The sequence below is a fragment of the Osmerus mordax genome, chromosome 3 (assembly GCF_038355195.1).
Source record: "Osmerus mordax isolate fOsmMor3 chromosome 3, fOsmMor3.pri, whole genome shotgun sequence".
Taxonomy (NCBI): Eukaryota; Metazoa; Chordata; class Actinopteri; order Osmeriformes; family Osmeridae; genus Osmerus; species Osmerus mordax.
In genome coordinates this window covers 13,545,448-13,572,413 of record NC_090052.1, presented here as the reverse complement: position 1 = coordinate 13,572,413, position 26,966 = coordinate 13,545,448, and the positions used below count along the sequence as shown (strand labels likewise).

Here is a 26,966-nt window from a genome sequence, read left to right as displayed (position 1 = left end):
TCTATGTAGGCCAAATATTGACTGAGTTTTAGGGGGGCAAAAAGAATAATAAAAATAATAATAATATATATGTGAGAGAACAAAGGTTGTGCCCTTGCCGAAGGCAAAGCACACCCAATTATACAGTATATACTAGTGCAGAGTGCCCGTGATGCAGTCGGTGATTAAGATGTCAGTGAAACACACAAATTCTGATTCCTTGAACGATTCCTTGAACGGTAGTGCATAGTGCCCGTGATCAAATTGGTGGCACGCACACACACACACAGATTCATGGAATTACACATAGAGCACAGTGCCCGCGATGATGTTGGTCACACACACAGATTTCTGGAATTATAGATAGATAGTGCAGTGCCCGTGATGCAGCTGGTGACAGTTCTTCTCAGTGATTTTGGTACCTATATTTCTCTGGGGTGGCTGCCCCTCAAAAGCAATGGTAGGGGAAACACTGTAGTCTAAGGGTTAGACGTTCTCACCTATTCAGTGTAGCCCGAAAGTAAAGGGGTTCTTAATAAAAAATCTACAACATTTTCGGTAGGGTTGGGAGAAAAGTGCTTGCTCTCGCACATGCCGCTAGCTACTAGCTGCTGCTGTTGATGGCAACGCAAATTTAATACATTACAGTAACTGAATACAGATATACTAAAACCAAGAAAACCATTTATATACTTCCTCAGTCTCTTTTAACTCGAAAAACCTCATTTAAATTGAATAATATTACTAAAATGCTCAACTATCCCAGCCTTACAACTCACTCTATAACAAACTAACACAAATTTTGTAAACACATAAAGAATGCCCAGAGCCATTGAAGAGTCTTTCACCCCCAATAATGCTCTCTGGATTGGATGAACAGCATGTCCGTTCATACTGCAACAGCTTTGATTGGTGGGAGGACGTCCTCCGGAAGTAGTATTAAATACCATGCATGTCTATGGACGGGGGGGTTCAGCCCACCAGCTGCTAGGTTTTGTATGGAAGTCAATGCAGCCAGAGGAGGACAGAGGCTAGCTGTTCTGCGGATGTACCATGGTTCTATCACAAACAGTGCTGTTGAGTTACTGTAGACCTTCAGTTCAATATTGTGTATTTAAATATAAAGAATCAGTGATATATTAATATAGTTGGTATAGTTTTATCTCAAATGTTTCAAAATGTTTATACTTATTTCACTGATGAGGATGATCCTCCTCTTCCTCCCCTGATGAGCCTCCACTGCTGTATTGACTTGCATTGTATTACATTTACATTTAGCAGACGCTCTTATCCAGAGCGACTTACAGTAAGTACAGGGACATTCTCCCTGAGGCAAGTAGGGTGAAGTGCCTTGCCCAAGGACACCACATCAGTTTGCATGACCGGGAATCGAACTGGCAACCTTCGGATTACTAGCCCGATTCCCTCACCGCTCAGCCACCTGACTCCCCGTATTAAACACAAGGTCATTTCAGTTTGTTTTCAGTGACCTTGATATTTGCCCCCTTCTCTCGGGCTTTCAAATCGTGAGAAAATCAGCACTCTTCTCTGCTTGAGACTGGGGGGGGTGTGTCGCCTGAAGGAGCTGAAGCTCCGCCCCTCGCTGCCTACCTACGACCCAGATAATGGACGCTACGTCAAGCCGAACAAAACAGTATAGAATTAGAATTTATTCGTTCAATGAGTGAAACATAAAGATGCATATAAATGAAATGTTCCCCTGAGCTGTAACACAGGAGTAAAAGCTGTCTCTGGTGTCCATTTGAGCTCTCCAACTACTTCTAGCACATTAGCTACCATTTCACTAAAATACCATCATTCTACACCGAGTAGCTTAATATCAAGTTAACGGTTTGCACTAACTCATAGCAGAGATACCTCTGGAAAAGTTATTTAGTATAATTATAACAAGCACACAGAACTGAGTAATGAACTGCTGGCAGCGGTGGATGGTCCAGGTGCGACCGGAGGAGGAACGGCCGGGAGGGCGATGCTCGGTACGGCTCCGCGCTGCAAGAGAAGCCGTGTGTCCCTAAACCCCGTCTGTCTCTGGTCCATGTTAAAATGATCTGCCGTGAAATGGTAACTGCAGAGCAGGGCCAGAGTGGGGACACTTTTCAGCCCGGGAGTTTCAGGCCCAAGACCGGCCCTTTTTTTTGTATACCAAACAGGGCCGGATGCAGCCTGCTTTGACTGGGGGTGCAGTGAACCATTCTGGGGGGTATCATGATTACAGAAAGGGATCGTATAATTTTTTATATTGATACCATTTTTGAGACTGCTTAACGATCCGAGTGTTAATCAGGCACGGAGCCAGACGTTGTAAACATTCGGAGCTTTGCCCCAACCTAGGACTTATGGGTTTGATGTGATGCAAGATAAGGACTTCTACACTTAATGCGAGCGCGCACATTTTTGGCCATTATTTGAGCGCAAAATAGTTTTTTGAGCTTTATGTAAAATAAACAGACGTTTTTCAATTGGTAAAACCTTGTCTAGTGATGCCATCACTCCAGCCCTGCTCCCATCCATCCTCCCTGACGCGTATCGTTACGGTAGTGTCGCCCATCCCAGCTATCGGTAGCTGATCTGAGAAAACCTTTTGGAAAAGACGGGCTATGGACCCAACCAACTCTATTTGGAAGGGGAGAACTCCCTCACATGGTACAACCCATGCAGAGGCTGAGGTGTTAGAATGCAGAACGTGTGTAGCCTACTTTAAGAGAATATAGACTAACTTGACAAATGTCAACAACAAAAAAATCTTCGACCGGCCCAAAAGTGAAGCGGCCCACCGGCCCAAAAGTGAAGCGGCCCACCGGGAACTCTCCCGATTCTCCCGATTACCCACCCCGGCCCTGCTGCAGAGGCGGCTGTTGGAGTTTATCCGAAGCTTTCCATTAGCGTGGCTTTTCACAAAATCAATCCACCTATTTTTCCTTTGCTCATCCATAAGGAAATTAAATAGCGTTGCAGCGCAGCTGAAGTTCTTGCATCCAGGGAAGATGCAGTTGCGGGTGGAGGGAGACATCCTGAAGCTAGCTAGCTAGCTGATGTAGGCTACAATAACAGCACAGCAGGAGGAGCCATTCAGTGATCTGACGTAGATGGGTAATGTTTTGGCTTCGCCCATTAAAACCTGATCTGAAAACAGAAGAGAAACTGTTCTACGGTCTAACTCCACATTTCAGTGCGACAAAGTTTTCGCGCTTTGCACATGCTTTCAGGAACTCATTTCACACGTATATAATGTACTGTGAAGCAAATCATGGAATTTGCTTTAAAGGATCTTTAATTCAGTAATTTACAGGCAGCCTCACATAAAATTGTTATTGGTTAGCTAACAAAGCTTTGATTGTGTCCAACATCTATAGAATACTCTCTGAATAATCTCTTTTCTAATTTATACAAACTAATCTGACCCGTCAGAGCCTTTTCCTGTCTGTCTATTGTTAGGAAGTCTTGCAGTCACACGCCACACAGGTAGCCTAGCTATTTAAAAAGTTACCAAATAGGCTGTCACTAGAACTTGCAGCAGCCTCTCCCAGGTAATATATATTGAATGATTTACTGATTAATTGATTTTATCAACGCAGCCCAATCCCCCTAGCCTGGCTCTGCCCTCCTACGTACTTCCGCTCAATTTTCATTTTGCTTCTGTACTAGTTCTGGGATATCGGTATATTAGTCGGTTTTTGCAAACCACATTTTTGGTGGTCCAATCAGTGAACAGAGGGAGTGGCTGAGAACGATTCGGCCCATTGTGGCAATGCTGCCGAATATCCATAAGTTAAAGCCGGAGCAAAAACAATATTTGCTGAGTTTTGTCTGTGGCCATGATGTTGTGGCCCTCCTCCCCACGGGGTTCGGGAAAAGTTAGATTTTCCAGCTCGCTCCGTTAGTGGTGAAGGAGTTGGCTAAGGCGAACGCTAGCGAATGGCTATGGCAGATCCAGAGTGGCTCTGAGCAGATCCAATAGTTTTAAACTTCAACAGAGTACCCGCCTTCAAGGAAGTTAACGCTTGTCAATGGAACAATCCCAGACCCTCTGTACAAATGAAATGTACGAGAGTCTGGTTAGGACCAGGCTACAATTCCCCTATCCTTTTGAAAAACTCATTGGATCTACAGGAATCACATAAGTGAAATATTTTGGATTAAAAACTGCAATTTTCGCCGAAAGGTGAGCATTCCTGATGAATACATCCATTAGTAGAACTAAGGCTATAGCACAAAACCACGAAAAACAGCCTCCGTTGTTAATGTGGCTTGATTTGTAACCCAATGAACAACTCTAGGAAATAAAACCAGTCAGATCCTGGACAAACTTTAAAAACGTAAGAAAGTCAGGCAACCTTTTAGCACAACCATCACCGTACATGTCACTGATCTCCTATTAGAGCGGCATCCTTCCATCCTTCCAGTTAGGGGCTGTTACGATCATAACAGACTGGCAGGAGAGAGTGGACTCAGCTTCACTAAGATGACCTTTGTGATATTGAGTTCTGGGGAGAAGAGGCCTTCCGCACCCTCTTATCAGGGCGACAGATCATTAATCAGAAATCCCTCCAAATGAAGTGATCAAACACCAGCTTATTTTGACAGACACTTCTGGCACTATCTTAATAAAAATAGTTTTTTTTTCTGTGCATGTGTATGCCTCTTGACAGTAAGGAATGTGGCATCCACAGGCTGATATAAGTGATGACAGATTTATTGATTAAAGATGGGAGCTAGCAGTCCTTTTAGACGATGACAGAACCAGGCGATGACAAGAAGAGGGAAAGACATGGGGCTGTGCATGGGGGTGGTCACATCCGTCAGAGCCCCCTGTGATGAGAGGGGGCCTTTGTATCAGGGGGCGAACGAAAGAGTGTCTCAAGAAAACGAAGAACGGACGCCGTGAGCATGGGCGCGTGCTGACACTTAATTTTCTGGCAGGCGATGAGACATCGGGAGCTCTCAACACAGTCTCAGGCCTCAACACCTGGACTTAGCACATTAAAGGCCTGGTCACCTTATTGGTTCTACAAAGGGGGAATTAGTAAGTGAGAAGGACGTAGTTACTAGGCTACTTATAAGATTATTTAACCCTGAGATATTTGGCAACAGTAAAGGACAGGTTTCTTTGAAGTTGTGAAGAAAACATTGGCTATGGAGGATGGCATAGAGTAGAAGCTAATCCCTACTGTGTGTCTCTGCCTGGACACAACTGTTGTGACATGTCAAGGATGTGCTTGATCCTGAGTCAGAGGTGGCACTGTTTGGCTACTCCCTGTCTCTATTGCCTCAAATTATCCCAGTACAGCACACCATCATGTACAGAATGTTAATTGCAAAAAGACTGATTCTAATGCTGTGGAAGTCAGACACCGTGCCACTCTTCAAGACGTGGCTATCAGAACTTACTTCTCTATTACATATGGAGAAATCCGATACAGTTTGACAAACAATCTTAAACAATTCTACAAGATCTGGCAGCCATTCTTAGACCATCTTGCTCAATTTGATGGAGATCTTGAGCAGCTATGAGACTCACAATAGGCCACTCACCTCTTCTTCAATGTATTTTGTGTACTAGTGATGCATCAATACATTTCATTGTCTTGAGTTGTACGCCCTGTCTGTTAGTTTTGTTTTTTTGTTTTGTTTTTCTGCCTTTATTTTATTTAATTTCAATTATCTTATGTTTCTTTCTTTCTCTTTTCATTTCATTTTGCCATAATTTCTTACTTACTCCTATTATTTGTCTGTTTGTACTTAAAAAATAAATAATAATAATAAAAAAAAAAAGGATGTGCTTGATTAACCTCATCTCTGTGTTCTGTCTGTGTCATTAACCTTTCTTTACTATGAAAATGTTCTACTAGATAACAAATTGTATATACTAGATAACAAAGATAAAGTATATACTAGATAACAAACATGATGTATATTCTCGACAACAAACATATTGTATATACTAGGAGGAGAAAGGCAGACATCAGCTAGTCTTAATTTTGATAAAGATGGCCAGTTACTGCACCTGCAGCCATCAGCCCAAGAACTGTGTTAGACATTAGGATGTATCTGCAAGACATCTTTCTACATGCCTCTTGTGAAATATCAGACTAGTGAAAGATAAGCAGGGAGGCAGGCCAACCGCAGCAGACACTGGTTCTCCAAGTCTTGTCAAGTGCGTTTCTACCATTCTGCATTTGAATGAGTGGGAATCATTGAGAATCTGTCTCCACTTCTGACAGAAAGATAGGCTCAGAAACTTGGGCTGAACCTGCCCTATTTGCCCCAAATGTGAACTTGAACATGTATTGGCATCTATATAGTAGGTATGAGGTTGCAGCGCTTGTGGATTGAATGGTCAGAACACAAAGGTGGAGCCAAACTGACTAGGCAAAGATTTAGACGAAACTATGTCAGACTAACACCATAAGGGTATGCATATTTGGTGGCCTTCCAAGAACATCACTACACTTAAATGTCTATGGTATGAAATACTAGAAAATGTATGCAAATATACTTAATTATTTGTGACAATTAAAACGGCAGCTTAACACTACAACACAAACCATGCAGGAAAGGTAAAAAACAAAAGAAGAAGAAAAAGCAAAGGAGTGCGGTGTAGGTGGCGCAACCAGTCTGACATCTTCTATTAATGGCCTGAATAAGGTGTGTGTGTGTGGTTGTGTGTGTAGGTAGGTATCAGAGGGTGGAGGTCAGCCTAAACTAACAGAGGCAGAGAAGGTAATTTTCAGTGACAGAGCAGTCCTTTCATCTCAGGGCCCCCGCCTGGCTTTGGACTGTTTAATTATTAAATAGGGGTCTTAGTAAGGGTCTGCACCCCCCACTTTTGAAGCCACTTTTATGCAAGCCTGCTGACAGACTATAGGCAAAGGTGCCAATGGTGTGTGTGTGTGTGTGTGCGTACGTGCATTATACCTGTGACAAGCGCTGAATGCTAATGTCCAATTTAACAATGCTAAACTCATTAAGTATTGCCTCTGACTGGCATGTGGTGCACATAATCCTTTCATAATCCCCCTCAACATGCACACACGCGCACACACACACACACACACACAGACACTCAGATCAAAAGGTTTGTGTGCATGTGCACACATGCTTATGTGTGAACATGCAAACTTAAGTGTTGTACAGCAGAGCTTCCATACTTTTACAAGGTGAGACACAGTAGATTCAAATGTCATTCCTATACAACAGAGGATGTACTTCCTACGGCAGCTGAAGAAATTCAACCTGCCAAAGACAATGATGGTGCACTTCTACACAGCCATCATTGAGTCAATCCTCACCTCTTCCATCACCATCTGGTACGCTGCTGCCACTGCCAAGGACGAGCAGACTGCAGCGTATCATCCGCACTGCTGAGAAGGTGATCGGCTGCAATCTGCTTATCCTCGAGGACCTGCACACCTCGAGGACCCTGAGGCGAGCGAGGAAGATTGTGGCCGACCCCTCCCACCCTGGCCACTCCCTGTTCCAGCTACTCCCCTCCGGCAGAAGGCTGCGGTCCATCAGGACCAAAACCTCACGCCATAAGAACAGTTTCTTTCCATCTGCTACTGGCCTCTTCAACAAGGCCAAGGACTCCCATTGACATTCATTCATTATTTAACCCAGTATCTGATTGCACTATGTTGACCACTCATGCTGCTCATTGGGTGTGCTTTGCCTTCGGCAAGGGCACAACCTTTGTTCTCTCACATATATATTCTTATTCTTTCTTTTCCCACCCCGAAGCCTCAGTCAATATTTGTACTACATAGGCCGCGTAGGTGTCAAAAGTTTTGTCTTGGTAGCGATTGAGTTGCTTGTATCTTTATTAGTTAACGCGCTGCGACTCTTATCGGGCGATAAAAAAATATCGCCGTTAATCTATTCTCAAAGTTGGGTTGGGAGCTGGGTCTATACTACGCAAGCTATGATGACTTTCACCTTGATATTTTAGCGCGGATGTATACCTAGCCGAATTGCACTGTAGGGGGCGAGAACGAGTCTTCGAACCTGTGTGTATGCCTTGTGTATGAAATTATCACAAGAAACGTGACGTGCTAACATGGATGCAGCTATGAAGCCGCCTGGTTTGCTTCAGGGAAAATGTATTTTTAAGAAGCTTCCCAATGGAAACCTCGACAAGACTAAGGTTGTTTGCACCTTGTGCTATGCGGAATTAGTTTACTGTAGGAGTTCTTCCAGTCTCAAATACCACCTAAACGCAAAGCATCCCTTAGCTAATGCGGAAGATGCCGGGCCAAGCACTGATGTAGTGCGGGGGAAGAGTCGTCGTCAAACTACGATGTTTGAGTGCAACTGAGGCAAGCCCGTCAGCACAGCTCTATCAGCCAAGCTAACTAATCTAATAAACAGTTAATAAACACAAGTACATCTTATTGAACATAATTTAATTTCATCACCAATTATCATAGTAGAACAGCTTTCTCAAGCAGTTTGTGATGCATTTTGGAAACAGGAGATGAGCTCCTGGTCTAATGCGCCACCTGGCTTGAGAAACCCGTTCTCAAAGACTTACTTTTTAGTCATTATTTGGGTAGCATACATATTCTGAATGCCTTCAGCGGAATTCAAATGAGCCATTTTAATCTATATTTATCTAGATTAACGCCAAGATTACAGTGAGATTAATCTTGATGAAAAAGATTTATCTATGCCCACCACTAATTTTTATTTACGTTCTGTTGCATGGTTTAAGTTTAAATTACGTTTTTGTGGTAAAAAAAGTGCCTTATGCCAACGAAGGGTACTCAGTGCTAGCCTACGTCACAACATCGGCACACGTTAGCAACGACGCATTAGATACGACGTGTATAGAGACTGTTGCACAGCAAGTATCGTATTGCGCTGTGGTGTACTAGCAGCATTATACATTTAAGCAGTTCAAGACTTGCATGTACAGTAAGTAATGTCACATTAAAGAATTTATTTAAACTCAAGCTTGTGTGGTGCGTCGCTGTCTTCAATGCCACAGCCTAAACTTTATGTCAAAAGAAAGTTTTTAATTTCCGTCGCATTCAAACAATCTCCTCAGTGTAGTTTGGCTAGCAACAGCAGCTAGCACTAGGCTACAGTAGCTTGCTCGTAGCACAATTCAGCTTCTCCAGGCAGGGCTCTAGACTGAGACCAAAAAGTCGCTTTTGGCTTTGTTACTGACAATGATAAGCCTGGCTCTGCCCTCCTACGTACTTTTATTTTTGCTTCTGTACATAGGTCTGGCCATGAGGTACGTAAGTCAGATTTTTCAGGTTGATTTTCTACCGGCGAATCAGCGAACAGAGGGAGTGGCTGAGAACGATGACGTTGATGCCGTGCGCTAGTTTGTGTTGTGTTGTCTGTGGCCATGATGTTGTGGCCCTCCTCCCCACGGGGTTCGGGAACAGTTTGATTTTCCAGCTACGGCAGCAAGCTCTGTTACAGTAGTGGTGAAGGAATTGGCTAAGGTGAACGCTAGCGATTGTTTATGGCAGATCAGAGTGGCTCTGGGCAGATCCAATAGTTTTAAACTTCAACAGAGTACCTGCCTACAAGGAAGTCAACGCATGTCAATGGAGCGAGGCCAGACTCTCTGTACAAATGCAATGTACGAGAGTCTGGTTAGGACCAGGCTAGACAATGATCGCTTCCAGCTAACTTTTTTTGAATTAGCCATTCCCCCTAAATAAATATCAAGCTTATTGGGGTCATATTTTCAGTCATCAGATGGTACTAGTACTGTTTGAATCGCGATTCCATCTGAAAAATACTGCCGGTGACAACGTGGTTAGAATAGCTTGTTTCAAAAGGGGTTCAGCTTGTTTATTAAATGGACCCATCTGCAACCGACGCAAGCAAGCACACCGTACAATTTCCCCAGAAATTGTATCCTCTCTAGTTCTTATTCTTATACATATTTTATTTTATATTTAAATTGTTTTATTCTTAGATTGTTTAGTTCTTAGGAATATTTAAACTTCTGTACCTTTACTTAATTTAAAATTTGTATATGTTTAGTTTTTGCACCTCCCTGCCAAAGTAAATTCCATATATGTATAACATACATGGCGAATAAACCGAATTCTGATTCTGATATACAAACAGTTTCTTTCAGCTGGATCTTGCCAGTGAACATTTGAGGAAGCCCACCCCCCGCCACCCCAGCCCTCTCCTTACGGTGGCCTGAGTCTGGACGCTGTACTCTGTCTCCATCTTGGCCAGCCTATGGTTGGTGTCCTCCACCAGCTCCTGGATGCTCTCAGTGTGCTTCTTCTGCAGTTCGAACTTCTCCTGCTCCATGTCCGCCACCGCCAAATGCAGCTGGGGGAGAAGGCCCGCGTCACTACACAGCCTCTCACAGCTCCTACCTTCATCTCCTCTGTCCTGGTTTAGGGCAAGGGGGAGACATGGCTGGCTGTACTAACGCTGACACTTCTCGTCCTGGGTTGCTTAATCGGCTATGCTGAGGCACGCTTCTGTTTCCACTCTCCTTTGAATCTTCTGCTCCCTCTCCTTCCGTTACACAATCAATTTCATTAGCTGTATCACTGCTCCCTTATTCAGGGTCGAGGAACCTCATTTTATGTACTTTTCTTATTATGTTTCCGCTAAGTTTTTTCTCCCCTTGACTTCTGCTATCATATGCTTTGTGACCCTGAAAGCACGAAATTGACATTTCATTAGGATCTTATTGAACGCCAAAGGCTCACTTAGCTGGAGTAAGTAGTACTGAACAGATAATTTACAGAGGGCATATAGAATCACTTTTCTGCATTAATTCAACAAGCTTAGCTGAAACCTTGGAATAAAGATTTTTCAGGTCCATTGTATATAACCTGCCTAGTCTCACAAAGGTCTGATTGTCTTAGTCTATCAAAGGATTCTTCCTACGGCTCAGGGGTGCTTATAGGCCGTAAGGTGAACCCTGTTATCGTTTCAACCCGCTCCACAGTCTGGCATCTACACAATCTTTAGCTCATAAAAAAGAACGAGTCCTGCTAAGCTACCAAAAAAAAGTTTGTCGCTGAAATTCCAGTCGATTGTCGATGCGTCTATGTTTTATGCAGAACTAGCGTAATAGGATTTTGGTGGCACGGTTCGACACGTGATCCTTCTACACCAATAAGGTAGCTGCTTTTTGTCAACATGGATGGATATGGTTGTCAAATAAAGGATGGGACCTTGCACGTTACAGTGTTTCCTATGTTTATTTTGCCGTGGCGGCCCGCCACGACTAAATTTCTGCTGCCATGGTATCAGGAAAAGGTCATGGATACGCGCTACACACCGTAGTTGAGATTGTGCATCTTTGAGAAGTCGTATAGCTAACTTGTCAGTTAATTTAAGCCTGTTATTGTATTAGTCTATATTCTTGCTATTTTAAATTAAGTTAACTGTTATTGACACTGATCAACCATAAAAACATCGTAATGAAAAATATGAAATATGATATATAAAACTGTACAAAACAGAATAAGGAATAACAGATTAAGGACACTCAGTCCTCACTGTCAGTGTCAGGACAGTTATCTTCCAGTTCCTCAGTTTCTTTTGTGTTGGCACAATTACAACAACGACATAAGTCTGTGCAACACAGTCCTGCAGAAAAACATGAACATCTGCCTGTCTCACACGCACTTTTGCAGCCGCAGTGTATCACATGCAAAACACTGTCAGGGGCCGAATTTCTGTTACGTGCAAGGTCCCATCCTCTATTTGCCAAACATATCCATCCATGTTGACAAAAAGCAGCTACCTTATTGGTGTAGAACGATCACGTGTCGAACCGTGCCACCAAAATCCTATTACGCTCTGAAGAAACTAGTTCTGCATAAAACATAGACGCAACGATAATCGACTGGAATTTCAGCGACAAACATTTTTTTGGTAGCTTAGCACGAATCGTTCTTTTTTATGAGCTAAAGATTGTGTAGATGCCAGACTGTGGAGCGGGAATCATTTTCTAAAAGACTTTTCGTGGTTCACCTTGCAGCCTATTAGGGGCTGGGCGGCTGAAAATCGAAACCCCCTTCAACTCTTCCCTACCTTCTTCTCCCACTCGTTTTTGAGGGAGTCAGCACTCTGATCTGTCATTTTCTTCAGCTCGACAATCTGCTTCTCTTTGCTCTCGCAGATGACCTGGGACTCGCGCACCACGCTTTGAACTATGTAGAAAATGATGAAAAAGAGAAGAAGAAAATCATGTTTCAGGGCCCACATGTAGCAGGACACAAACACACACACTGTACAGGCATGCTCACAGAGACATACGGCACATATAGTCACACACATGTCACACACTAAATACAGACTTGCTCACACTACACTGGGTTCCATTTCACCATATACGTTTCGAAATGTAACAAGCCAATTCAGATTTTATATCAGCAGAACATACATTTTTATGTGTTTCTAAATAGGCTATATTTTCAGCACAGCAAATGGACTACAAGCTGTGTCACTGAGCATGAGCGTCACACCAGTAGAACAACATGCTAGTAGTACAACATGCTGCCGAGAGACCAAATGGAACCCTCAGAACCCTCACAATGCGCAACCTTTCACCTTTTCTCTCCATCTTACGAATGTTGTCCTCTGATTCCTTCTGCTTGACTCGGTGCATAGTTTTCAGCTCCTCAATCTCACCATTCTTTCGGTCCAGGATCTGAGGGTTTTTATAACGTGATCAGCATGGTTATTTTCTAATACTGCAAACTTTTTGTGTCCGCATAATATCAGTCAAAGATATTGGATCAGGGGCTGTATTCACAAAACATCTTAAAGCTAAAAGTAGCTCCTAACTTGCCGATTTAGGAGAAACTCATTACATAATTCGCGTGTCAGTCCTAATTTTAGGACTCCAAATATTTTACCCTAAGAGTATTTCCAAAAGCGTTTTAGCGCTAAAACCAGCTCCTAAATCTGTGAAAAGTTAGGGGTAGTCAAGTGGACTCCTAAGTCAGTAAGACCGAATCACAAACAATCCTAAAATGTCTGTTGCTGACAATCCGCCTTGGAACGTAAATAATTTAGAAACATTTTGTGATAATGAGCTTTAAAAAAAGGTATCCTTGGGTATTATGATTGTAGTAGAGTTATCAGGGATGCAGTTACTTATAGAAACAACCCAGTAACACCGGAGATTAAGGTTGACAACTCTATGCTGCTTGGCCACAGGGAAAATGCAGCTCTGCGGCGCAGACAAACTAGGTATATTATTTACATTTACATGTATTCATTTAGCAAACGCTTTTATCCAAAGCGACTTCCAAGACAGAGCTTTACAAAAGTGCATAAGTCACTGATCATAACAACGAGATAGCCCCAAACATTGCAGGTAGCCAAAACATGAAGCATACATTGTTCAAAACCAAATAAGTGCCAATGGGAAGAACCATAAGAGCATGCAGTTAAACAAGTTACAATTAAACAACATGAACCTCAAAAGTGCAAGAGTGTACCTATAGAAAAAGCAAGCAACAATAATATAATTCACAGCGAGTACAAGACGTTAAATCAGTTACAACTAAATAAAAAGAGCTACAAGTCCCTCAATAAGAGTCATTGTGTTCCTGGAGGAAACTAATATCAGGTCCAGCAAATCATTCCTAAGTACCGTTGTACTCCCGGAACAAGTGCGTCTTGAGCCTTTTTTTGAAGGTGGGGAGACAGTCAGTGTCTCTAATGGAGGTGGGGAATTGATTCCACCATTGGGGGGCCATACAGGAGAAGAGCTTGGGTTGGGAGCGGGCGCTCTTGAGAGGTGGGACCACCAGGTTGTCAGAAGAAGACCGTAGGTGGCGGGTGGGGGTGTAAGGCTGGAGGAGAGACTTGACGTAGTCGGGTGCAGTCCCATTCACCACTGGGAAGGTCAGTACCAGGGTCTTGAATCTGAATCTGATGGGAAGCCAGTGGAGGGAGATGAGGAGCGGGGTAACATGGGAGCATCTGGGTAGATTGAACACCAGGCGTGTTGCTGCGTTCTGAATCCTCTGGAGAGGACGGGTTGCGCATGCTGGGAGACCGGCGAGCAGCGAGTTGCAGTAGTCCAACTTGGAGATGACAAGTGCTTGGACTAGCAGCTGGGTGGAATGCTCAGACAGGTATCTCCTGATCTTCCTGATGTTGTAGAGGGTGAATCTACAGAACCGGAAGACTGCAGCAATGTGGGCAGTGAGGGAGAGCTTGTCATCCATGGTAACCCCCGAGGTTCCTGGCAGAGGATGAAGGGGTCACAGTCGCAGATCCCAGGATGATTGAGAGATCGTAGGAGATGGAGGGTTTGGCCAGGATGATGAGAGTTCTGTTTTGGCGAGGTTCAGCTGGAGGTGGTGCTTGGTCATCCAGGCGGAGATGTCTGTGAGGCAGGCCTCGATCCTAGCTGAGATCCCCGGATCAGTCGGGGTGAACGTCAGGTACAGCTGCGTCTTCAGCGTTGCAGCGTATTATCTCAGCTATCCGTCAGTAGAACACATAACATTGCATTAAACAATATGCCCTCTGCAGACCCCACATCAACAATTCATATGGCTGCTAATTAGTGACACAACCTACAATTGAACATCTTTATTTGAATATGGTAAAATGTTTATTTTAAAAACTTTCTATGGCAACATAATACCTCATTCTACAATATTTCTATGATGAAATCATTGACAGAGGTCCATCCCCTATTAGCCAATCACTGTGGGCATAGTTTGTAAGCTTGTTGACATCATCCATAGTCTTGGCTTAAGATTTCTCTGCATTCCTTAGTAAAAGTTGGTCTCAGCAGCTTTGTGAATATGTTTTAGGAGGAAACTCCTAGCTAAGAAGTTTTACTGCTATTTAGAGAACTCTTAGTAGTAAGTCCTGTTGTGGTCATTCAGATTACACCCCCATGTGGTTTTGAACCACATTTTATGTACATAGGAGGGGGCTAAATGTAACAATAAGAAAGCATACTAATGTGTTGTTCGTCTGTATACCTTTAATCTAAATACACACTTTCAAGATGTGTTGAAAGATGATGAAGATTGATAAAAATGAATGTTAATATCTCTACATAGTAAATTAAAATCTAATCTCTTGAAAACTTCAAAATTAGATGATGTAATCAATTGGCTACATGTAAGCTTGTTTAATTGGGTGACTGATAACAATTGTTGCCAGCTGTATCTAATTATCTTGGAAGACACTTACTGCCCATAAAGGCTTGAGCAGCACTTTCTCAATAACTACTAGTTGCTTTGCTCTAGAACGTCTATTTGTGCTGACAGTCTAATTATATACAGACGTTAACATTATATTGTTTGGTTTTTCAACTGACCACCATGGCACTCTCTTACAGGTAAGCTGCAATGTCAATGTTGCTGTGAACTTCCTGTTGGAACCCAAACATCCTTTTTTTCTGATTGTGAGACTATGGTGAAGTAGGCAAATCTACTCTGTGCCACAGAATGTCCTGGATTTGTATCCTGTTTGGAAGCAGCACAAGTTTTGCAGACCCCCCAAAAAGTGAGTTTGATCTACATTTTATGAAATAAAATGTCAAATGTGGTGTAATCTAATTTCTCTAACTCCAGCGGGCTACAAAGGTAATGCTGATGTTGACAATTGGTGGCTGCCTACTGAAGTCCTGTCGAACACGGGCAGTTCCTCTGACTCTGCATTCACTAGCTATCAGGCTGGAGGAGGACGAGTGCAGCAGAGACCAGGAAAAGGCCAGCAACAACCTAACCACCCACGTCACTACAACTCCTTTATGAACTTTGTTCATTCCAATGCCCCTGGTTTGTTCTCCAGCAACCCACCAGGCAAGGGCAGCTCTCTCTATGCTCCACAACGGTTAACTCCAATGCAGCGCCCTGGCAGTCAGGAGTCTCAACTCTATCCACCCATCTACGTAAAGAAGACTCAGCATAATTATCAGCGTGGGAAAGTGTCCTTCTCCAAAACCCGTTACTCCAAAGGAAGCTCATCTCTAGCACTCCACAGCGAGGATGAGACTTTGGATGAATACATGGTTCCACCTCAGTCTGAAAATGGACCTCAACCTCCAAGTCATGCCTGGTTTAGCTCTGACCTATCTGATGAAACCAAAGACCGGCCAGTTGGTTGGGTAGGTTATTATAAGATGAGAACTTACTGAGGTACTGTGCATATACTCTGCATCTGTTTTGCTAGTTTTCCTTGAGGATTGATTTGTTAGACTATTCTGTGGGAGTAGCGTAGTCCACTTTGTGAACTATTAAAATAAAACTCCAATGTCTCTATCCATAAGTTCTATTGTCCCATTACTCTACCTTGCGTCTATGACCTGCCTAATGCCACTATATACAAATTTAACTCGAGTGCTGAGATTAAAACCTTGGGCTGCAACAAACGATTATGATCGACTAATCGTAGATAAAATGACCTATAATTAACAATTTAAGTGACTGAATGCAACATTCTGCCTGATTCTCCTTTTGTATGATGAGACTTACAATGTTTGGTTAACGATGCATTTTACTTCACCACATTTCTTAAGTGTTACCAAAATCAAAACAGTGCCGACTCCTGTGCTACATCGCTATAATCTAAACCAAACTCTCACTGTACTGCAATGGTTTTATTATTTGCATTGACTATTTGTGCGTTCCAGATGTACTCGGAAGTCGGAATTTGAGTAGCATTAAAATGGGTCATACACCGACTGAAGGGCTCAAATTGAATCAAATGTTCTGCGTGAGATTAACATGCCGTTGCTGGTGATGTTTTTTGGATTGGAATTTAACTCATCTCGGCAGACATACCTCAGTATGCCTGCGCCTCCATTAGGCTAATTGTATACAGCGCCGGATTAACAATTTTCTGTGCCCTGGGCAACAAGGCTCAAGGCCCCCCCCCCACCCCCGGCCAAACAATCGCTATCCTCAAGATCATATAGCCTACACTTCTATACTATTACACTCTCCTCCAGCCGCAGCGCTTCAAGTCACGTGACGCTCGCAGTGTCTGCGGCGTAGAGCTGGCAAGCCGCAAGCGGCATTTGTGCAGGCAGCTACTAGACTACACAAACACTGATTTAACATAATATTTTGATCAAACGAGTTGCAAGAAAGTGCTAACATTAAGGAAAGTAAGGACTGCGTTCATAACGTGATAGAACATTTTAGTTGACGTTGTCCAGGGCCCCTTAGATGTCATGTGCCCAGTTGCCCTAATGGTTAATCCAGCCTTGATTGTACAGCGGGACAAGTTCCTTCTCAGCGTGATAAATGGTTGAAATACGTGAAAATGCAAACTGTTACTTGAGAACTAACAAATGCGTGAGTCTCACGGCAAATGCATGAGACTTGAGCCCTAACTGCTGCCTGTGGACATGTTCCTACGGTGTTGGTAGGCCTATGAGATAGCTAGCCCGTTTTTATCAACTGGTGCGCTATCTTGGCTGTATGTGTCCTCATGCCAGGATGTTTACACTTTAAATGCTCCAACATTCACGTTGTGCTCCTATGAAAGTTCCTCCCTGCATGTATTAGACACGACAGCATTTTTAGTATGTTTGCTGCAAGCAAAAACACATTATTGTTATTCTGCATACTTATTATTATTTTATTTTTCCCACTTTTTTCCGTCGCCTACTCCTTTCACACCGTTTAAGATAGAAACACCGTTCAAACTACATTTGATAAAGTCTGAACTGCTCTAGTGTGCTATTAATTTTCTCATTGATAACTTTTAAAATTTTTAAGGTATTAAAGTTTAAAGTGCAAAAAAAAATTAATGGGTTTCAATGGTTCAGAATGTTCAAGTCAAATTCAATTGTGACATCATGCACTGACAGAACTGTTTCTCACCGCGTCAATTTTTGACACTTTAACACTTTCCTGCCTGAATATATAAAATAAATATTCAAATAATAGACCTGAACTGTTTATACAATTTTGAAGACAAGAAGTAGGGCTTTCTAATGATATAAATATTTGTATGATTATGTTAGGCAAATCATCCTTTATCAAAACGATTTCACGGAGCCATTCTGACAAAAATCTTCTCCGTCTGCATTACTTTTTTAGAAAACCTTATTTTTAACCACTTTCAATACAAAATAGAGGATAAGTTAGAGCGTATGAAATGTGTGTACCTTTGTCATGAATTCAGAACAGCAGACAGATTTAAGATAGACTATTTTGTTTAAAGGTTATGACCACTGAAGTGATGAGTGCGATAACGCTATTATAATCTAGCGCGATGGCTCTCCATAACTAAAAACGTTTAGACTTTTCCACAATCGACCAAATTGGCCAAACAAGGTATGTACATTGAACTTAGTGTACATAATCTAGCTAAATTATTTTTCTTTAAGAAAGTTTCACAGAAATCTACAAAAATCGAGGCTCAACACTGTCATAGCCGACTGTCACGAACAGCCAAACCGGGGTCACGAAAGGTTTACTGCAGCTGGCGTTACTACGAACAAAAGCTTCGTAACTGAAAAGTTTTTACTTTTAGTTGACGATATTGAACACAGACGTTAAGAAACTTGTCTTTACTCGAAATATATTTAGATATAATACGTTTTCAATTTGAAGCAGTAAATCTAACACAGTAGGAATTCTCCCACGACATCCGCTCGCTCCGCTTTGACAAATGTTTTCTCAGTCCACCATACATTAGACAAGCTAATTTTCGAGCACTTTCAATACAAGATACAGGCCATGTTAGAGTTGATATATATACATAATTGTGTGGGCAATGTAGAACAGCAGACAGATTTGAAATATGATTGTTTGTTTTAAAGTTATGGCCATTCTAGTGACGAGTACTTACAACGCTGTCATCATAACGTTAGCTGCCATAGAACGGCGACAGGGTCACATAGCTAGCTACGTCTATCGTTCGTTACCTACAAACAAATGTCTCGTAACAGTATTTACTTTTTATCGGCGATATTGACAACAAAGGTTAAGGAACTTGTCTGTAATCAAAATATTGTCTCCGTTTTCAATTTGAAGCAGTAGATCTAGCTTACTGTAGGAAATCTCCCATTGAATTCTGATACTGAAACCTAGATTCTAGGTTAGAAATGTTGACAATGACCAACGGTTGCTACGTTACAAGAAACAAGGAACCAATCCGATTGGCCAACGCTCTTCACTGTTCCACTGTTCAAACTTTTTTCTCTTTCTACATCTTTCAATTATTAATACTTTTCAGAATGGGTTTTATTCGCCAAGAAAAATCACACAGACAAGGAATTTACTGTGGCAGGAAGGTGCACACATTAAACATATAAGAATCTTAAATAAGAAGTGTACAAGTCTAACTAATATTAAGGGGCTAAAAATGTAAAAGGGTTAGAATGAAATAAAATATAAAAAGGCTCTAACATAACGCTTTAACATTTATGAAATTAAATAAGATACCCTTTTCATCACTCTTTTTTTATCCTTTTTCAACCGTGAGAAAATATTGCAATGCATAACAATGACAGATATACTTTTAACACTGTCTCACCATTTTGGTTTCAAAGCAACACTTTTTTTCACCTTCATACTGCTGACATACTTTTGTCTGCTATGATATTGATAACTGTTATGCAATATACTCTTCATCACTATATTTGCTCATTTTCCTTCAAACTTTTTTCTGTTTCTCAGTCTTTCATTCTTTAATACTTTTAATGCTTAAAAATGTATGAAAGTCAATAAGATACTCTTTTCATCACAGTTTTTTCTCCATTTTCAACAGTAAGAAAATAACGCAATGCATAACAGTGACAGATATACTTTTAACACTTTCTCACCATTTTGTTTTTAAAGCACATACCTCTTTTAAAAATGTTGTAAAACCTTCTTCACTATTCAAGCCATCAAAACAATCGTTTCAACTGCTTTCAGCAAACACACACATTTTCTTCAGGAAATGTACCTTTCTAGTTTTGTTTGAAGTTTTGAAAACTTTCCCACACTCGGCAATCGGCATCGTTTCCGACATTCTCATAACGTGTTGTCTCGTCTTCGCTTGGATTGCATACAGGAGGGAAGCGTTCTAGCGCTAGAGCACCGCACTGATCAAATATAATATGTAATATGGGATCAAAAGACTTGTCGACAACAGACATATTTGTCGCCCATTTTTTACTGTCAATGTCGACATATCGTCACAGCCCAAAAACCTAGCGAGCTTGTCTTCTGGTAGGGTGGTTTGTGTGGTTTTAGTTGCTAGTCTCAGTGGGAGTGGGGTCTGCAGACTTTCTTTGTCCTTCTGCTGGCGTATGAGCTGGAAGTTTCTGGTCTGGAGTCTCCTTTGGATCAAGTTGCAATGTTAACCTGCTGCTAAAGATCCACATTAGATGCATCTAAGAATGTTTAACATCCATGTCTTTGCTCTTGTCATTACTAATTCAGCCTAAAACACTCCAAGTAAGTTCAGGCTGTGTTCCTAACAGCATTGTGGTTCTGACTTGCAAACCATTAGGGAGCGATTTCAAACGGTGTTGGAAATGAACTGTCCAATGAGTCTCTTGGAACTGACCCACACAAACGTGACATGAAGAATGGGGGTACAGGGGATGTTTTACATGTGGAAAGGGCCACAAGTTTGGGACTCAGGACTATTCCAAAAGGGAGATTTTCCCAATTTTTGTCTTAAGTGCACTCTGAGCCTGTCATCCCAATAGGGTAGAATAAGAGATGAAAGGAGAGAAGGGTTAAAGAAAAGTTCACAACGTTTAAGGATGTCCAATTTTCCCATGGGCCATGCTTTTGTGGGAAACAGGGTAGCAACACGGTGTGTAAGGTGGCAATAGCTTTTAGGACAGTCATTTTAGGCTTTTAAAAGGGCCCTACTGCAGACAGACTCCAGGCTGAATGACTGTTGCTTATACTAATACTGTCTGTAACAAAGTAGGGGCTATTACAGTGGAGCATTGACTAAAGCAGTCTAAAGTCATAGGACCACATAGAAATAGCCTTGTTTTTCCCAGCCTTTGATCTCAAGTTGCAGATTTTCTACACACGGTTAGAAAAGTAATTATAAGGTCCACTGGCAATTAAAGCAGCAAGGATTTCATATGGCTTTGTAATCCCCATGTCTTAGTGTAATACTCTGGTGTAGAGTACTCAGGTGAGTTACAGGAGAGTTTCAACATTAAGAGATCAGTGTAAACTAAAAGGTCATTAAAATCTGGTTTGTGCATTTTAGCAATAAAACATTTTTGTTTTTTGTTTTACACAAACGGTAAGATGAAGAGTTTCATTGATCCACAGCCCTTCCAATATACTGTCCCAGCCTGCTTTCTCATTATCTGCCCCTCTTCATCTACCAGACAATGGCCAGTCTCGACACCACATATGAATACATTATTCATATTCTGAGCTAATTAAAACTATAGCTTTCCCACCTTGAATACGATAGTTAAAATCTCCCTTTTAAAGCCACCAAGAGAGACTCATCTTGGTAGAATGGGGAGCACATTGAATATGACATGGTGCGCAATCTGTATGCAATTAGGGTGATTTCCCTGTCATGATAGACAGCCAGACAAAATAGGTAAAGGGAAATAAAATTTGTGACGGAATAGAAAAAAGGTAGAAAGACAGCTGTCAACAATGTAATCTGTCAAAGATTTAACCCTTGTGCTGCCTTCGGGTCACATGACCCAAAGGTTCATAACGAACCATCATTGTGTTTACCCAATACAAAAACAAATAAAAATAATTTTCTTTTAAACTTCGCAATGTGGGGGGTCTGAGACAGCCCAACGGTTAAAAGAAAATGCTTCACTTTGTTTTTGTATGCGGTAAAGTTGTTGCAATACGACGGTGGGTCACAATGACTGATGGGTCAGAATGACCCGAAGATAACACAAGGGTTGACCAATATTCCTTGACATTAAATGATTAAAGAATCATTTGTTGGGAAGAATGGAAACAAGGATTATACCAGCTAGACCCACTTCTTATCTTTTATTGCATCAGTGTTTTACTCTTCAACGAGTGCTATCATTTTATGTGGGCTGTTTACCATATTATGGATGGTATGAGCTATGTAAATGACATTTAATATGAAAACAATTCCAATAAAGGTTACTTTACATAAAAACGGTCTGTCCATCTATCTTCTTGCATCAGTCTGTCCTTCCATTACTTACTTTCTGAACATCTGCATCATGCCTCTGCTGCAGCTTCAGTTTGTCCTCCTGGTGCTTGGCACACAGCACCTTGGTCTTCATCTCCATCTTGGAACCACACAAGGAAAAAACAGCAGCGTCACATCTCCTGTATATATGGGCATATACAAAATACATGCCCAAAAATGTTAGATATTTTGTAACGTATTCCATTGCGTTACTCAATCTGTAACGTATTCTGAATACTTGGATTACTTCCACATTGAATTGCATTTTAAAAGTGCAGGAATGCAGCCATCAAATCCTGTTTACTAAACTGCGTTTCCCGATAACGATAGATCTTAGTTGTTACGAGGGTTCTATACTAGCAAAATAACAAACCATCGTTATTTCTTATGTGCGTTTCCCGAACATGCTCATAAGGAGAACCCTCGTACCTGTCTCTTAACCCTTGTGCTGCCTTCGGGTCACATGACCCAAAGGTTCATAACGAACCATCGTTGTGTTTACCCAAATGTACCCAATACAAAAACAAATAAAAATTATTTTCTTTTAACCTTTGCAATGTGGGGGGTCTGAGACAGCCCAACGGTTAAAAGAAAATGCTTCACTTTGTTTTTGTATGAGGTAAATTTGTCGCAATACGACGGTGGGTCACAATGACTGATGGGTCAGAATGACCCGAAGATAACACAAGGGTTAAGAACTACTTGAGAGTGGATGAGAGGCATGCTTTGGCCAACCATGGTACGTGAGTTTGCATCCCCCGTGCATGTGATGGCCATGCATTGGCTAAGCCAATAGCATTGCAGAAGGAAAGAACGAGAGGCAATGACATGGGAGCGATAGATGTAGTTGTGTTCGTACAGTGTAGAAACCACCAGATAGAAGTTCTGGGAAATGCATGGAGTTGCCTTAATTTATTTAGCGAGTGAATAAACTCGTGAAACAGATAAGTAGTGTAATGTAATCCATTGATTTCAACAATGTAACTGTATTCTAAATTTAAACTATTTAAATTGTAACTGTAACGGAATACAGTTACTCATAATTTGTATTCTGAATACGTAACGCCGGTACATGTATTCCGTTACTCCCCAACACTGGATGTACCCAACAAAGACTTTGTGTGTGTGTGTGTGTGTGTCTGTGTGTGTACTGGCAGGTTTGGCCACAGAGAGAATGCCCATGTAATGTTAACCACACTGACACAACTCATATTAGCATACTATTCTGATGGATCAAAAGTTCAACTGTTGCCATCTGCATGTTAGGACAGACCTGCAAAACGGTTAATTTTCACCCTCACACACTGCACTTTCTCACAGTAAAAAGACCTACACATTGGCATCAGTTCACACAGACAAAAGCATGAGTTTAAACTAGTTCCGAGCCAGCACATGCTCACGTGTGATGACAGTCAAATTTGAAGACCAATACAATTTTAGTCAGTAAGGCAAACTATTGAAATTAATATCACTGTGTTTAAAAGTTTGGGGTGTTTCGCCAGAAAGGACCCACTGGGTCCCCACTCATTTGCTACGGTCTAATCCAAATCAGCAGTGCTTGTGACTTCACGCTACGGAGAGGATCCTTGAAGGATAGACGGACGGATAGCCAATCCCATAGAAGTCTAGTAGTATTTCTTGTATCACCTTTCCCACATCAGATATTCCCTGTTGTCTATGCAGTGTGAGGCTCTGCGAGAGGTGGTTCATCAGCCTAATGTGCATCCAGGCAGATAGGACACTCCTCCGCCCCAGGGCTGGCTCTTGCCTCTCTGCTCAGAACCCCCGCACGTAACCCTTCTGTTGGCTCACTTATCAGATTTCCTGAGGGCATGGTCTAGGACAGCCCAACTAAACAGAGCCAGTCCCACGGTATTTCATGTGCTTTATTATGCACTACTTGGACTGGGGAGCCGGTCCCTCTCACATTATCTTGATTTGAACAGTAACAGATTTGTATCTGCCCCTTCTGTGATTGAGCGACAAATTGAAGTTACCTACATACATTTATATTATTATAAAATAACTCCCGGAACCATTTTCTTAGATCTAAAATGAACACTAGTTCTCAGTCTGCTCACTAAGTGAGTCTCACTCAGCAGACTAAGTTCTATTGCCTTCTCAGAAATTCCAAATGACTCGACTCTACTACCCTCATTATCTAGCACTTCAACAACATCTGCACTTAACAGGCGCCACTCATCCTTCAACCACCAGGACTCAGAAGTCTCTCCTTTTCTCTCTTCCTTTGCTTTTTCTTGATTTATCACAATTTCTTGTGCAATCTTCCGAGACCACAGGAGACCTGTCAGGGTTGGAGAAAGAGATGGATCTGACTGAAGTTATGGAGGGAGGAGGGTAGGGGCGGTGGCGGGGATGTACCAGATTCTGCCAGCGACGAGAAAACATATGTGGGTGTCACTTTCTCATCACCTCTTCAAAGGATGCTTTGGAGAAAGTTTGTCAAACTACATCTTTTTGTATGAAAAGTGCTATATAAATAAAGTCTTACTTACATCAGGGGCATTTGAGAAACTTGTTTATAAAGGTGTCGGGAAGATGGGGGGGGAGAGGAGGAGGAGGGAAGAGAAAGATATAGAATTACACCTCTAGGTTCTGAGTCTTCAATCAGACAATTCTATGTGACTTTTTTTCCCCCTTTCCCTCCTCTTCAGTTTTAACGTGACATGCTTTTTGACACTCGGCTCTGGAGAGTAGAGGAGGAATGGGGGGAGACAGATGGAAAGCAGTCCCTCTCGCACCCTTTAGAGCCGATGCAGCGGTCAATGTTCCCTCTGGAAGATGCTCAGAATGTCTGTTAACCGTTCTGAAGAGCAAGGTTGTGTTTGCGAGTACAGCTTTCAGTCTAAATAAACACAGACAGCTGCTCCGTTCATTCAACATCGTCTGAAAATTGCTACCTCCAGGCAATTTCCATATAATGTTCCATTTAACGTACTCCGAGAAAGGTCGATAGTCTTAATTTAAATTTAAGTCTTTAAATTTAATCTGTAGGTTACTTTAGTTTTAACAGAGGTTGGTATAGCAAATAGCATTGCATTTTGCAAAGATTTCAGTAGGACCCACCAACAATGTATTTCACACAACCACCCAAAACCTCAACTGGGGTCTTGAAAGAACAGAGACAGTCTCTAATTGTCACTTTACCCTCACACAAACAAAAATCTTTCTTGAGGCTCTCATGTCTGCAATGGAGTGCCCCTTTTATAGTTGAACTACAGCAAGTCACCTTTTGAACTACAAATCCCAGAGCTGTTCCAGTGCTTGCAGTAAAACCATCAGTAAAGATGAGAGCCTGTCCCATAGGCACACTGTGAATAGAATAAAGGGACATGGGACAAGCCATGCACACATTATGGTTTTCAAATCCGTTATTTTCTAATTCTCTCCAAGAACTTCTTGGAGAGAAAAATTATAAGAAAACTAGAGAGGGTACAATTTCTGGTGAAATTGTAGGGTGTGCTTGCTTGCGTCGGTTGCACAGGGGGGTCCGTTTTTGTATGACATTTTTACAACTAATATTTCTGTATATTTTATATAAAAATGCATATTTATTATTTATAAAAGGACTTGAACGTCCTTTTAAGTTTTTCCCTTCTCGTGATATTTTCAGGCATTTAGCCTACTCATATTGCATTCATTCATGAATAAAGATTATTATACAACGTTACCTGGCAGTAGAAGATGGAATCGCGATTCAAACAGTACCATTTGCTAACTGAAAATATGCCCCAAAAACGTAAATAAGCTTGACATTTATTTAGTGGAAAATTGCTTTCATAAAAAGATCACTAGTAGCAATCATTGTCAGTAACAACGCAAAGTGCGATATAGCCCTGTGTGGAAAAGCTGCCCCGGTAAATTGTACTACTACAGTACAGTACTAGACTACTGCTGTGTTCGTCTTGGTAGCGATTGCGTTGGTTGAATTCGATTTAACGTTCCGTTGTACGGTTTAGGCTGAAATTAATTATTTTCATGAACAGATTGACAAAGTTTAGGCTGTGGCAATGAAGTTCAGGTTAGTAGTCAGATAGTTTCACCTATTGAAAGACTTTTGATTTAAGTAAGGGGAGTGCCAAACATGTTCTGTCGCCGTTTGACTTCCTAAACAGCAGTGTAGATGTTTTTGTAGTGTGTCTCGCATAGGCTACAGCGTTGCAGTGAGCAACACTGGTTTGAAACCACAGGTAATGATAATTTCACCAACAAATCGTTTACTTGTAATGTAATGTCATAATAAATCCTACAACGAAAATGTATTTGTGAGTACTGTAGTATGTGTTGCCCGGGCAACAGAGGCTAATGTCATGCTAATGCTTCAGTGAAATAGTAGACTACCGTTTCCGAAAGTAGATGTGGGCCTACTTCCTTAATAATATCAGCTAATATTGTACATTACATTTCACAATTGTGTTTCACATCACAAAGTAAAATGAGTAAATAGTTATCACCCTGGCCTCTTTGCTTGTGGCGTTTCTGCAGCTGCCTTGCAGTAAAGCTATAGTTAGCCTAGCTATCCCCCAAGTTAACAGATGCGAAACGAATGTTCTGCTACAGGTAGTCACGCGTGTTTCCGTGACGTTAGGGACGTAGTGACGTTAGTAACGTCAGTGACTGTGGCTAGCAAATTAGCCACCGTTAGCTTCACTTTTCGCCCGTTTTTAGTTATGGAGAGCCATCGCGCTAGCTTGGAATTGCGTTATCCCACTCATCACTTCAGTGGTCATAACCTTTAAACAAAATAGTCTATCTAAAATCTGTCTGCTGTTCTGAATTCACGACAAAAGTACGCACATTTCATACGCTCTAACTTATCCTCTATCTTGTAGTGAAAGTGGTTAAAAATGAGG

At 41.7% G+C, this 26,966-nt stretch overlaps 2 protein-coding genes across 2 annotated transcripts in view; one reads left to right on the top strand and one right to left on the bottom strand.

Moving 5' to 3' along the window:
* The window catches only part of cep112 (centrosomal protein 112), a 210,057-nt gene that overhangs the window by 102,996 nt on the left and 80,095 nt on the right, over positions 1 to 26,966 (bottom strand). The window contains exons 7-10 of the mRNA XM_067233023.1: positions 22,106 to 22,192; positions 12,550 to 12,649; positions 12,031 to 12,149; positions 10,162 to 10,305 (exon numbers count right to left, since the gene is read on the bottom strand). Of these exons, the coding sequence (XP_067089124.1) occupies positions 10,162 to 10,305; positions 12,031 to 12,149; positions 12,550 to 12,649; positions 22,106 to 22,192 (450 nt within the window). The remainder of the gene's footprint in view (positions 1 to 10,161; positions 10,306 to 12,030; positions 12,150 to 12,549; positions 12,650 to 22,105; positions 22,193 to 26,966) is intronic.
* Positions 15,224 to 16,233, top strand: LOC136941160 (uncharacterized). Its single transcript, XM_067233583.1, has 3 exons — positions 15,224 to 15,313; positions 15,422 to 15,480; positions 15,549 to 16,233. The coding sequence occupies exons 1-3, from the start codon at positions 15,297 to 15,299 to the stop codon at positions 16,112 to 16,114; spliced, it is 642 nt and encodes a 213-aa protein (XP_067089684.1). The 5' UTR covers positions 15,224 to 15,296; the 3' UTR covers positions 16,115 to 16,233.